Below are 13,585 nucleotides of genomic sequence, written 5' to 3'. Positions count from 1 at the left end.
GCCTTGCAGGTTGGGACAGGCAGGTCTCTGCTGGAGTATGAAAGGGGTGAGGGGAGTGCTCAGGGGGGTTGGCCACAACCTCCCGCTCATGTGAGAGCCCTGCTTTTTTATTCTGCTGTTGCCAGAGAAACTCCTCAGTACTCAGACCCCAGGCCCTCTCAAAGCTCTGCCGAATCACCCCCTCGCTTGTGCTGCAGGGAAAAGATAAGTGTAGTAATGCACATGAGGACAACGGCAATTTAATACACCAGCACAAATCTGCTCAAGCCTCCTTGCCAAGAGTCCTGTCCAGACGTCCTAGCCCGCCCAGATCGCAGCACAGTCCCCATCACGCACTGTGCTGCCAGACGCTGTCTGCTGCCCTTGTCTGAGTCCCACAGACCTCACGGACACACGCCGCTCCCAGACAGCACCTTCTGTCTCAGCTGCTCCATCCCTGAAAACCTGGCAGGGAAAAGCAAGAACCAAGGAGGAGCTGGGAACAGAGTGTACCTGACAGCCCTCAGGTCACCCCTTGACTCACGTGCATCTATCTACTGCCTCCCTCCCTCGGGCAGGACCCAGAGTCCAGGCACTGTGCCCCTCCACTGTTCCCCCTCCACGCTGCATGAGGAAGGGGATGGCGAGCAGCGAGGGGGCACTGCTCAGCCAGCATCCTCACCCCGAGAGCTCAGCCTGAATCCAAACGCTTCCAGGGTCACCTGGATTATAAAGGAACAACTTCTGCCTCCCCTAAAACCCGAGAGACCAGCAAGTGCCAGGGAGTCACCACACCTGTCCCCTCCAACAACAGGACACATCTGTCCTGACTGATCTCTTGCAGATCAGCCCAGTAAAGCTTCCATGGAGGATGCTCTTCTCCACCTGGAAAGGGACAAGTATGCAAAGGGCAAGGCAACATCTCTTGAAGGGAAAGGGGTGGCGAACCCACAGGGGAAAAGGGTGGTGAGCCCTCAGGGCAAGCCCCAGCTTTCGGGGATGAAAGAACCAGAGTTTCAGAAGCAGGCCAGATACCGCAGTGGAAGGGGAGCCCCAAAAACAAGGATGTGGGTGGAAAGAAATCTCCACCTCTGCACTTTGGGCTTCTTCAAGCTCAGCCCATGCTCCCGTGGTCTCCTGACAGCTTCGGCTTTCGGGGAAGCAGCCGGTGTGAACTGAGCCGTACTTTTATTGTTCCTCCCCCTCTGCTGCAACATGAGCTCATGGAGAAAGAAACAACAGCAGCTCGAGAGATGGAAGTAAAAAGGAGAGCAGTGTGCTGTAAGGACACGAAATGGCCACAGGCGATCTAGCCAGTCTGGTCCACAATCCTGCCGACAGACCTCCGCACCAGCCTGCATTTCTGCCCCAGCTTACAGAAGTTAAAACCCAGCGCTCCCCCTACAGCAGCGCAGGTCTCTGTCCCTGCCAAGTACACATGAACTACCTGGGGCTGCGTGCCCCTACCTGTGCACAACCCTCCCTCTACTTTGCAACCCAAGGTGTGCAGGCTTGCGTGACATCGAGAAACAGCCCATGAAAAGAGCTTCAGAACCTACTGCTGCTGCTGATGAGTTTTCACACACCAGCAAGTGATGTACATCATGCCCTTGTGATACCTAAATTCTCTGTAAGCTCTCACACACACAGCCAGCACCCTTTATAGGGCTTTTCCTCACATAGCCAGTCCTTATAACGGCTTCATGCCTGAGGGGCCAGGAATGTCACACTCTAAGGCCAAATCTGGCTCCAGATGCCATGCAGGACACTTGCGCCATCCCACCTACAGACTTGGGGTAATGCTGCCACTGCCTGCCTTGTTCATTCCCTCCTTCAGGAGGTATGTGTTTCGTTTCTCAAATATGGCTCGTTTCTTCCTGGGAGTAGGAAAGGACTGGAGCATTTCAAGCTGCTGACGTTTCCTCAGCATTACCTGTTGGCCATGAGATAGCCATAGGTGAAATTACTTTGCAGCCACATTAATACATGCAATTTAAAACCAGTGCTGCCACCTCTGCAGTCACCACTCAGCATGGATGACAACTACAAACACTACCCACTGCCAGAGTGCCAAGGAGAGACAGCCTGAGCACTGGAACAGCAAACCAACACACCAGGAGAAGCTCCAGCACCCTGTCCCTTGAGGATGTGGGATTTCACAAAGCAAAGAGATTAATGAAGCAATCAGGCAGCCACTATTTTACCTTTCTCACCTGAAGACACTTTAAAGGCTGACATATATCGATTGCCACATCTGCACCTGGAACCTGTCAAATAGAAAGGTCACTCTGACAAACAGGGAGCAGGGGTTTAATAGGAAACCAGAATCCCAACATTAACTTACAATCTAGAAACACACGCTGGCTCAGTTTGGCAAAAGACCTCCAGACAAACCTTTACAGTGTCCCTTAGTGGATCGGTAGCGGAGATAGTTCACCCCAAACTCACTGGCATATAGGTCAAGGCAGGAACCCATGGCTAGTAGCAAGGGAAAGGAGAAAACGAAGACTAAAGACACGCAATAGCAGCTTGAAGTTATCTCCTCAGATTAAGGTGACTACAGAGACACAGAATCAGACTGACAGCGCTCTTAGGTGTTCAATTGTTCAGGGGTCCTGAACGATCCCTTTTGAAGAAGCCGTGGATATTAATCTAAAAACCAGCACCTGCTTCATCCGCACAGGTCTCACTGGCAGGGCTCTAGGATGTGCATTCAGACACGTCCGAGGAAGGCGCTTCCCACATCATCCTGGATCCGCTCTGGAGATTATTCAGCCAAGGACCCAGCAATGACACGACACGACCCTCTCCAGCCAGCAAAACCAGACAGAACCACAGCAGTCGCTGGTGCGACTGCTGGCATTGCATTCATGGAGAACATCAACCATGTGCTCTCAGAGGCTGCCTGGGACATGGAAACAAAAAGCAGAGAGAGTGCAACTATACTGCTGGGGATGCTCTGAGGGGCCCCTCTCTTCTCTTCCATCCCCCCTTGTGAGCCATAAAGCCACAAACATTATGCAAGGCTCATTGGACTGACAGCTAAGATTTGTGTAGCAGTAGTTTGTTGAGCAGCAGGGAGATAGGGCGAGGTAAAAACCATGGAGACCTAGATGACTTGTTCTGTTAAGGCATCACTTGATGGTTACTGTTCCAGTAAAGAAGAACTGACTGCCAGAGTACAGTTTAAATGTCCTTTAAATGTCCTCCTCACCACCCTGAGCTGTGACACAGAAGCTCTCTTCTGGAAGCTGTTATCAAGGATTCCTCTTTCTCTCTCTGTCTCACACACACACATGCATGCACAGAGATGTGTCACGAAGAAGCATATTACTCCAGGGACCATATTCAGTCAACGCTGTTTCCTAGGGAAATAAGCTTAAATGATGAACATCACCAACCCGACCTTGCGAGCAGTAAAACATGTATTACAAGGCAGGATAACCAAGATAAATGGAGAAGATTAACCTGGAGATGAGGGCAAGTTAGGAGAGAGGGAAGAATGATAATGGAGAGCTCATGAGGCGCCTGGAGCTCACAGCACTGCCTCACTTTTCTAAAGACGTGCTAAGGGTTGGGGAAGTTGTAGGAGAGTATGAAAAAGGACACTGAGGGGAAAAAGACAAAAGCCAGAAGACAGACCCTAGGAAGGAGTCCCTCTGCACGGAACATTAAGGGAAGACTCCCATGCTGCAAGGACCTGAGCCAAGAGTCTTGAAGGTGCTAAAAGCCTCACTCCAAACATCAAGTCCAGCCCTAAGGCCAAAACAACAGTAAGCTGTTCAGCCCAGCGATGGCCCAGAGCCACCCAGACCACATATCTTTGCAGCCTTCACGGACAACAGAAGACACCACCAAAATATCAGTGACAAGGCCTGCAGAAGACACCTAACTCCACCGGCTGTACAGGCAGCATAAGCACCTTGTAGGTTTTCTGACTCTCCCTGCCAAACCAGGTATCTGTTGCCTAGTGTTGCACACTCAGTGCGGGCACCCATGGCCTTGGTGGCTTCCCGTTGGAAAGGGCTCAATTTCTGGTGGGGATGAAAGTCAGGGTCTTTGATCACTAGCTGCTTTTGAAAATGCCTCCAGTTACTAGACAAGAGCTGCAGCACCTCACTTATGGCGCATGTGCACGAGCAGGCTTTGTTGGGAGCATGTCTCTGTTTTGATCCTGTTTGCCCCATCCCTCTCCTTTCTTCTCCAGGTTAGTCTGCTCTGATGAATGGAGATGGCAACCTGAAATCCACTTCCATCTCCATCTCACAAGAATAGCCCAGAAACTGGACTGAGCTTCAGTCACCTCGCTTCCCAGAAGAAAACCCCATGAACAGCATATGAGGAGCATAGAGAAGATGCAGTTCCCCAGAGGTGGATAAAGGAGCTCTAACATAACTGCGGCCAAACAGCCGAGCAGTTCCACCTGAGCAATGCACAAGTGTGAGATGTCAGCTGCAGCCACGAGAGCAGTCCTCACTCCGCAGAGATCACCGCAGCACTGGTACATACCCCATCCCTGTAACGTACCCCCCAGCTCCTCTCACAAGCTCCTGGCACTCACCCGGCCGCAGGACTCTGATTTCCAGCAGGTTGGAGGTCCTGTCTGCCAACCGCGTCCAGCTGCTGTTGTAGTTCTTCCTCCAGAGCTCAGCCACGCACTGGTACTTGCCAGCCTCCGTGTCACTCGCCCTGCTGATGCTCAAGCGCACGTTGTTGCTGGACTCGGCCTTCTCGATGGCGGTGCGGGTCCGGAAACCCGTATACCTGTCGCCCCACTGGACCCCACCGTCGCGCGTGAAGGTGACCAGGTCATGAAACTCGGTGCTGCCTGCTGGCTGGAAACGCCACGTCACCGACACCGGTACCCACGACGGGTAGTGGGGCTTGATGATGCACTGGAGGTCGAAGGACTCATTGTAGGTCACCCCTGGGGTGCGGGAGATGGCTGTGACAGCAAAGCCGGCCTCTGTGGAAAGAGAGAAAAGGGCTTTAAGAGACATCTGCCTAAAGAGGCCTTGCTGTTAGCATGCAAAAGCTAGAGCATGGTCATCCAGTTGCAGGCCTGGAATAATCAGCCACCCATGTTGAGTTGGCTCCTGGTTTATAATTGCAAAGCAGCACGAAAAGCAGCGGCAAAACCCCACTTAAGTGCCTGTGTAGTGGTGACTGCCTGCACGAGCACTGGCTGCAGCGGCAGCAGGATCGCGCTCGATTTCTGCCCAGAGGAACAAGATCCCCCTGAGACCCGGAGGGTCAGCAGCCAGCCTCTGCAGGCTGCCAAAGCCCCGTACCGAAACACAGCAGCGCAGTGGCAAGGGAGCAGAGACGGGCAGAGCAGCTGGCCGGTGCCAGCCTGACCGCTCGCAGACCCCACGATTCACATCCACCTCTTGGGCAAGGTGTCCCCATCCCACTCCCCGCCCCAGGTCTGCAGCTGGTCGCTGCAGGTGAAGGGAAGATGCGGAAAGCGAGAAGTAGCAGCCTTCGTTCACATGTCAGAGAGGTAGCAGTGGCTACAAAACTGCAAGATGGAGGCAACTGAAAGAGAAGCTGGTTGCTCCTGTTCTTCACACAGCACGGCTTTTGTTCTCTTCCACATCATAGCTGCAGGATAGCTTTATGCAGTTATCCTCGCATGTCCACCACTCTGCAAGCTGGTCAATACATTTTGACTTGTCTACCTCCCAGTCTTTGTTTGCTTAGGGGAGTTTAAAACGAGCAGTCTATTAGTAATTTGAAAATAATATAATCCCAATTGACTAGCTTACGTTTTGGGTCAGAGTACTTCCGTTGCTCATTTGTTCCAAGCTGCAGAGAGAAATATTTTCTTCTCTTCCAGTCACTTCAGTGCAGCCAGCAGATTTAGCAGGGACCTTGTTTTCTACCAGCAACATCTCCAAGCAGCGCTCCCTTCCCAGGAGGCTCCGTGGGGTGTCCCACAGCTGGCTAGCAGCTCTCCTCCCTCCCCCTGCAGCGCCGACCTTCCTGGCACCCAGCACAGCTGCCGCTGCTGGGAGAAGACCCCAGCCAGTGCCCCGTAGAAACACGAATGTCTTCTGGATCAGCACAGAGCTTCAGCCTGCCACTAGCTCGAAATTACCGTTCAAGAGGTGAGCTGGGAGCTCACCGCAACCCGCAGAGCTGCTGCCACAGGCCAGACAGGCCGCAGCATGGACACCACCGTATCTGCACGCTTCCAGCAAGTGTCTCTGCAGCCCCACGGCATCACCATGCCAGAGCTGCGGGACATGTAATTACTAAGAAAACAGGTCAATCTTTGGGATTAAAGCCTCTTGCAACATGCTAAGTGATTACCCAGGAGAGGAGAGTGAGACCCAAGCTGTCTCCCCTGCAGCACTGCTGCATCTCATCACCATGTAAGCCCTTACCTTCAGACCCTGCAGCAGCCCTCCTGCGCAGGCAAGTGTGTTACCGGGCCCAGCTCGGAGCCCTGCTGAACCAGCGATGGCCCTAGAAAGCCAACTTAATTTCACCACCACCAGCCGACCTTGTAAAGTTTAATCTCCAGTTGGCCTGGGAAAGAAAGCTTCATGAAGAGACTTCTCTTGATTGCGTGTGAAAGCCAGGTATGTTTCTCAGGTCCTCAACCAACATGCTCATGGCACTTTGGTTAACACACAAAGGCCCTTCTTCCTTTGGGACGTGTTACAAACGGAGAGAAGCCATGCATAAAAGTGGGCAGATTTTCTGCAAGACCTCCCTAGAAGAATGCAGCAGCTCGCCCTCTCCCTGCCTGCCTCCTCCTTCCCCAGCCAGCTGGACACTCGAGATCCTCAGAAGTTCAGGGATATCTGGTCTCATCCGACAGCACATCTCTCTTCTGGCTATTGCTTCGGAACCATCCTGTAGATAGATTTATGGGTTCAGACATCATCTGTGCTGTTCAGCTAAAGTTTCTTACCCTGGCAGACTAGCAAATGATTAGACCTTAACTTGAAATGTGAGTGTCACTAAATTTACCGCGTATTTTTTTACTAGCAATTTCTGTAGCCATAAACCTCTCTTGCTCTTTCTTAGCACCTTCCATTTGGGTTTCTCAGGACACCTCAAAAATATTACACTGATTTCTCCACTAAACTTTCATGAGCTACTTCAGTTTTGCTAGTTGTAGAAAGATGACCTAGGAATTTCTTAGGACTTGACAAAATGTGCTCAACAGCCAGCGATTTCTCTGGGACAAGGAGAAGAGGAGGAGGAGGGACAACTACCTTTCCATCACATCTTCTGGAACTGCTGGGCAATTCCAAGCATCTGAAATTTTAACTTTTTAAATTTTTAACAAGAGTAAAAGTGATACACTTTTAAATCTCAACACTTCTACAAGTGGCAGAGTAAAGAGAAGAGCTGATATGTAGACTTACAGCAGGCCAAATGCTGCTGACCTCATGAGGAAGATGCCATTGAAACCACATGAGAATCTGCCTTTAGTTCTTTACAAACTAATGTCCCTACTTGTTTTTGGAAGCTATATAGCAAAGATTTCTAGCTCCAGACAGAACAGCCTCTGAAGGCAGGTTAAAAGTGAATGGAAGGAAAGGAGGAAAAAAGCAAGATTTTAATCAGAATGCAGTACAACTTTTGAAGTCTGGTCTCTCACACATCTTGCCAAAGCTTAAGATTAATACTGCAGAGAACAAAAAAAAAAAAAAACCAAGAAAACCCCCAAAATCCTACTGACCTTTTGATAGAGCTCCCCAACTCTTTATAGCCCTGGCATTCTGCAAATCAGTGGCCTCATAGAAATAGTCATCCCTTCTTCAGTCTCCTGCAGAGCACTTTGGGTACTAGTCCAGGAATTAATATAGCAAGGCTTGAGTGGGACCAAAGTAATTCACAATCCATGCAAAATCCCTAATGCCCTACCTGCCCTCTCCTAAACTGATGTGGTTTCACTGTGTTTGAAATGGAGGAGCCCTTTGGTAGAGCAGACTACCAGCTGCAATGATTCCAGGTCCTCATTCAGCTTCGTCACAGACAACGTTGTGGTTCTGGGCCAGCAGCTCAGTGCCTCTGTGCAGAGGCAGTGAGGGCCGTTCCTGACCCATGTCTTCTGCAGGCTTCTGATGCTGTCAGAGATGCTCGCATTGCTGGTGGCCGGGCCAGCAGATGCCCAGCGTTTTGCTCCCTGTGTCGGGCGAGCAGAGGTCAGGTTTACCCAGGGCAGGCAAGGAGGCTTTGATGCCCACGGGCTGCTGACGGAGCACCACCGCTGCACTGCCCGTAGCCTGGCTCCGATGTCGGGGGCACACGCCATGGGACTGGCAGCCTCTCTCCTCGGAAGGACACTGGAAGCACTGTCCCTCTCCTTAGCCACCCCTGGCTTTGCTCCTGTGACAGCCACCCCTCAGACTTTGCCCACACACGCAATGAGGCATGCCCGAGTGTTGCACCGGGAGCTGCCAGGTACTGCCATTTTGCTGGCGAGCAAGGGCGAGAGTGCCGGGAGCAGCCCCAGTTACTTGCAGGTGACCTCCTCGGGTGGGCCAGGCATGTGGGGAGCATTGGCCCCATGGCCCCTCACGCCTCGAGTACTCACCCAGAGCAGTGATGGACACCGGGGTGCCCGCGTGCCGCTCCCCAACCATCTGCCACTCCCCATCCAGCGTCCGCGTCCACTCGGCTACCCGGCACTCGTAGTGGCCCTCGTCTGCCTTGATGCTGTTGAAGATCTCCAGGGTGAAGGAGCCGGGCCGAACCTGCTCCACCTGGATGCCCCCGTAGCTGCTGCGCTCGGCATACGAGGGGCCCGGCTGCAGGGTGCCCTCCCGATCCAGACGCACAACTTCGCTGCGCCGGTTCAGCTTGTCCACCAGCTGCCAGGCGATGGAGAAATGGCTTTGGGGCCCGAAGCCTGAGCGCACGTTGCAGCCAAAGCGCAGGCTCTCCCCTTCCAAGACATTGCTGGCGTTGTTGATAATCTCCAAGGAGATGCTGGTCTCTAAGGAGAGAAACGCATACACACAGGGGAGATGATACACACTCGCCACTTCTTGGTCTGCAAGAAGGACGCTGCCGGCCAGAGAGGCTTTCTACCAGGTGCAGGAAACTGCCCACGCATTTGGGTCCAGGCACGTCTTAACCTCATGCGTGACCACATCCAAAAACAGCCTGTGGGCAGTGAGCTGCTCCTGGTGACTTGCACACTCAAAGCAGGTGTAGGCCAAAGCTGGGAGAAATCTCTCTGCCTACAGGTCACGAGACATTGCCGCGTCTTCTGGTCGCAGGTCCAGGATGGGATCTCAGCAAAACTGGAGGGAATTTGTGTTGCTACAACATGCACCGCATGCAACCGGCTCTGCCAAAAAAACCTTCCAGCTCCCTGGGCTTTTCAATTCACGTCATCCTGATCACCATCTTGCCACGTCCATTCCTACAACACCTTTTGGGAGAAGCTCTCCCAAACTCCCATCACTAGTGACACTAGAGGTAGCTATCAATGTTTGATAACATCAACAATACCTGGTATCCTGAGCTTCCCAGAGATGTAAGGCTTTATGGCTGGTTTTTCAGAGATATTGAGTGCTGGTTACTCCTGCTGTCTTCTGTTGGAGTTATGGACACTTAGCACCCTTGAAAAATCATCACATTTGTTCCTAGAGCTGGTCATTTATCAAATGGCAAAAATGAAATCTGTCTGAAAGGTGGCTGTGCCTAGATTAGGTATTTGTCCAGTGCAAGATTTCTATCTAGAGTAATTTTCAAAGCCAAACAAATGAGACCAAATGTTGGTAGGAAAGAAAAGAAATAGAATTTCTTTTGGAGAAATGAGATGGGGGAAAAAAAAGCTAGAGGAAAGGGTTGCATTTCTACAAACCTAAGAGATAGGAGACAAACATCGCACAAAATCCTCTTGCAGCTACCCTCTGCTTGGTCAAAGCCCACTGGGCAACATGTGCATGGTTCATCATGCCACAGCTACCTGAGTTTCAGAGAGCAAAACAAGGAACACCCTCTCCTCTCACTCTGTTATTTCTGTATTTATCACATTTGTTTGACAAAAAAGGCATTAAGGCAAACCTCCAGCAGGGTTGTTTCCACCAGTCTTGGCAGACACGCAGTGACCATGACAGAGCTCCATGCTGAAGAACAAACTGCGGCTCAAGGTACACATAAATCCTGGTTTCTCCCAGTATGGCTGTCTTGCAAGACAGCTGAACAACAGCCACTGAACGGCCTGCAGGAACCTAGAAGCTCTTAGGATAAACCAAGGCCAAGCCAGTCTCGCCGTTACACCTGCTGAGTACTTTAGAGTACGGCAGAGCAAGGTGAGGAGAGAGGTGTGAGGGGCAAGTCAGAGGCTGTCACATGCACCTTCAGCTCAAGGACAAAGCTGACAGCTTGGTGTCATTACCAAGGTGGGGGCATGTTTCCCCACTTACGAACCTGACACATATCCCTCCTTCTCTATCATCCCCTTCCCATTAAAAAAAAAAAAAAAAAAATCTTGCCAGTTGGGATTCCAAGTCTTCACAGCACACAAACTCTTATCTTTCCCTCTTCCCCACCGTCGAAGTCTGAGGACATCATGGCCTCACCAGCTAGCTGCCCAGTAGAGCAATGGCCCCAGAACGGGATGGGCAAGTCTCTACTTACTGAGCGGCAGGACAGTGATGGGGATGTTCTTTGGCCGCTTGCTCTCCTTGTCAATGAAGTCCCCCGTCACAGTCTTCTCCCGCTCAGTCACCCGACAGTTGTACTTGCCGCTGTCCTCAAGGCGGAGGCGGTAGATCTTCAGCACAAAAACATTGTCGCTTTCTTTGGCTACCTTGAGCTGGCCCAGGGCCTCACGCTGGGCAAACTCGTTGTTGAGCACCGGCACGGCGTTGGGTCCCAGGCTGGCGATGAGAGAGCTGTTGAAGGCCCAGGAAATGGAAAAGTAGCGGTCAGGGACGTTCTGCGCCTCCAGGATGCACCGAAACTCCACTGGCTCACCCACAATGTACGTCCGCTTCTCTGTCTCCAGCCGGACACTGAACTCCTTATCTGGGGAGAGACAGACCGACTCATGTCAGCATGGCAAAGCTCATCAGGAGAGCCAGCACACTTCATGCAAAGCATTTGCAACTTGCTACACCCTGCACGGCCAACATCCCTTGGACACGTACATCCGCAAGTGGAAGGGTTGCTTTTGCTGTGAAAGCCCAGACTGACTGTGCTGCAGGAGAGGCAGCTTGCTGGCCGGCATGCAAGAGCTGCAAGGCTTCCCCAGTCATAACTCTTTCCTCCAGCCTCTACTCCTGGGAGCAGCTCTGCTGCAACACGAGCATCCAGTGGCACTGCAGAATGTGACCTGGAGCCTACTCTACTCACATGCTGCTCAGCTGTGGCAAAGAGGCAGGGCCTTTGTGGTTATCAGAGAGGAAGAAAGAGCTCAGCTGGGTGTTTAGAACCTTAGCAGGAACCTGTGCTGCAGACTGGGAGAAGGATTTTGACTTGCAAATGGACCTTGTGCAATACTGAAGTGCTTACTGAAAGTTTTAGCTTTATTTTCCGCTGTGCCTCTCTTACCTCCTCACTTACCAAAATTCTCATTGCCTGTCCTAGCATCAAGTGCTTAAGATGTATGCTTTAGTTCCTGTGTCAGTCTCAGGTGAACACATCAGGAGACAGGGCCTGCCACCCCAGCCCCCTTGGCAGGGGGGTTGGACCAGATGATCTTCAGACGTCCCTTCCAACCCCTACCATTCTGTGATTGTGTGACATTTGTTCTGCCCACAGGCAGCACTTGGGCTCTCCTTCACCCTGCCTCACCCTGGCAGCAGCCTCCCAAATGGGGTACATGGCAAAGGAGGGGGCCAAGCCCCAGCCACCTAACAAGGCACAGCTCCATTTTCTGCCTCCTCCCACCACCCAGCCGAGCAAGAAAAGGCAGAGGAGACACTAACCGGTGGCTTGCACGTTGACAATGGCACCCTGGGAACGCTTGCGGGTCATAGCATACCAAGACTTGTCTGGGTCCTGGATCCACTCCGCTGCCTCGCAGTAAAACTCGCCCTGATCTGATGGGTGGAGGTTGTAAATGGTGAGCTTTGAGGTGGTCTCCCCAACTTTGTCCAAGCGAATGTCCCCTGTGGCTTGCCGCTGGGCATAGGTGCTGCCGGCCCGCAGGACGAAGTCACGGCTGAGGGAGATGACCTCCACAGGCGTCTCGCTGCCTCGCTGCCGGTACCAGGCAATGGAGACGTGGCTGTGCTGGGATGTGCTCTTTGACACCTCGCACTTCAGCTCCAGGGAGTCGTGCTCCACTTTGTTCAGTGTCTGTGGGACTGCCGTCACTCGCAGCGAATCGGGGATCACTGCAGCAAAGAGGGATGGGGAAACACAGCCCAAGAGTTAGCGATGCCGAAATGCTGAGTTCTAAAGTCCAGACACGTTAAAGGAGAGCTGGGGGAGAGGTTTCTTTTTACGGTTGTAATTAATTGTTAAGTATTAGCAAAGCCCTGTTAGCTCACATCTAGCCCCCCAAAAGAGGAGAATCATCCCCAAAGTCCTTGGCTGGGAAAGACTGTGACCTGCAGCCATACTCCAGTGCTGTGCTTAAATTCCTCAACAGCCCCAGCGACTGCACAGGGTTTTCCACCATGCTGCAGAGCAGCACAGCTTAATACATCTGCTTCCCACCGAGGTATTTTGTCACGAGCAGCACCCCCCTTCATTGTGTGCCCCCCAGCATGCTTGGTGACCCCCCTCCTGCCCACATCCTTCAGCCACTCCTTAGTTCTGCACCATGGTCTTCGCTCCTCAGTCCCCTTTGGGGCCAAGCCAAACATACTCGGTTCCTTTAACCTTCCCTCATAAAAAAGTCAGGAGGTCCAATTCCCCTCTCCTTTGTTGATTTCCTTTCACGTTTTAATGACCCCCTGAGGCCAAAAGAAGGGGTTTCCGCATTGGAAGTGGCTCCTCTGAGGGCAGCAATGCAACTGCAGCATGCCCAGAGCCTGGTCCTGGGACATGGACATGTCAAGGCACTTGGTAATAAAACTGCTGGCTACTTTTCCAGTTGATTAGCTGGAGGAACGGAAGTACAGCCACTAAAATCAGGATGAAAAAAAACCTGCAGCCCCCCAACCGTGCTTGATTTTAGCAAGCATCGTGATTTTAGCAAGAGGCTCTACCACCAGAAGATAGACTTTCTTAAAAAGAAGCCTTTCTAGACTTTATTGCCTCGAGAAACATCACGTGGAAAGAAGAATGCAAACCTTCTCCCCAGCTCTGCAGACAAGGCAGCGCCAGTGAGCCTGTTAATGCCCACAGTTTCACCGCGTAGCGGTGGAATATAATTAACATATCTCAGTTCAGTTTCATTGACAGCACTGGAAGGTCTCACGAAATTAGCTGAGCTGCCAAAAGCTGCATCTGTTTCGTTCAGGCATGGCTACAGAAAGCAAAGAGCTGCAGTGAAGACAACCGCTGTGATTCTTTATGGCAGAAAAGTCAAAGCAGAGGAGAGGAAAGAAAAAAGCCACGAGATGGAGTAAACAAGAGGGAAATATTCCTGTGTCCAGCCTGGATGGGGGCATTCCCTTTTACCACATGTTCGCTACCCTGGGAATTTACTGCCCCTGACAGGGGAAGTACCTGGTAA

General features: G+C 52.0%; 1 protein-coding gene across 1 annotated transcript in view; it reads right to left on the bottom strand.

Moving 5' to 3' along the window:
- The window catches only part of IGSF3 (immunoglobulin superfamily, member 3), a gene marked incomplete at its 5' end in the record, with an annotated part of 32,608 nt that extends 20,312 nt beyond the window's left edge, over nucleotides 1-12,296 (bottom strand). Inside the window, 4 exons of the mRNA XM_010285802.1 lie at nucleotides 4,541-4,945; nucleotides 8,537-8,938; nucleotides 10,594-10,983; nucleotides 11,886-12,296. Of these exons, the coding sequence (XP_010284104.1) occupies nucleotides 4,541-4,945; nucleotides 8,537-8,938; nucleotides 10,594-10,983; nucleotides 11,886-12,296 (1,608 nt within the window). The remainder of the gene's footprint in view (nucleotides 1-4,540; nucleotides 4,946-8,536; nucleotides 8,939-10,593; nucleotides 10,984-11,885) is intronic.
- Nucleotides 12,297-13,585: the final 1,289 nt, after the last annotated feature.

The sequence above is a fragment of the Phaethon lepturus genome, unplaced genomic scaffold (assembly GCF_000687285.1).
Source record: "Phaethon lepturus isolate BGI_N335 unplaced genomic scaffold, ASM68728v1 scaffold8784, whole genome shotgun sequence".
Lineage (NCBI taxonomy): Eukaryota > Metazoa > Chordata > Aves > Phaethontiformes > Phaethontidae > Phaethon > Phaethon lepturus.
Note: the sequence above shows the minus strand (reverse complement) of the source record. Positions and strands in the feature narration are given on the sequence as shown.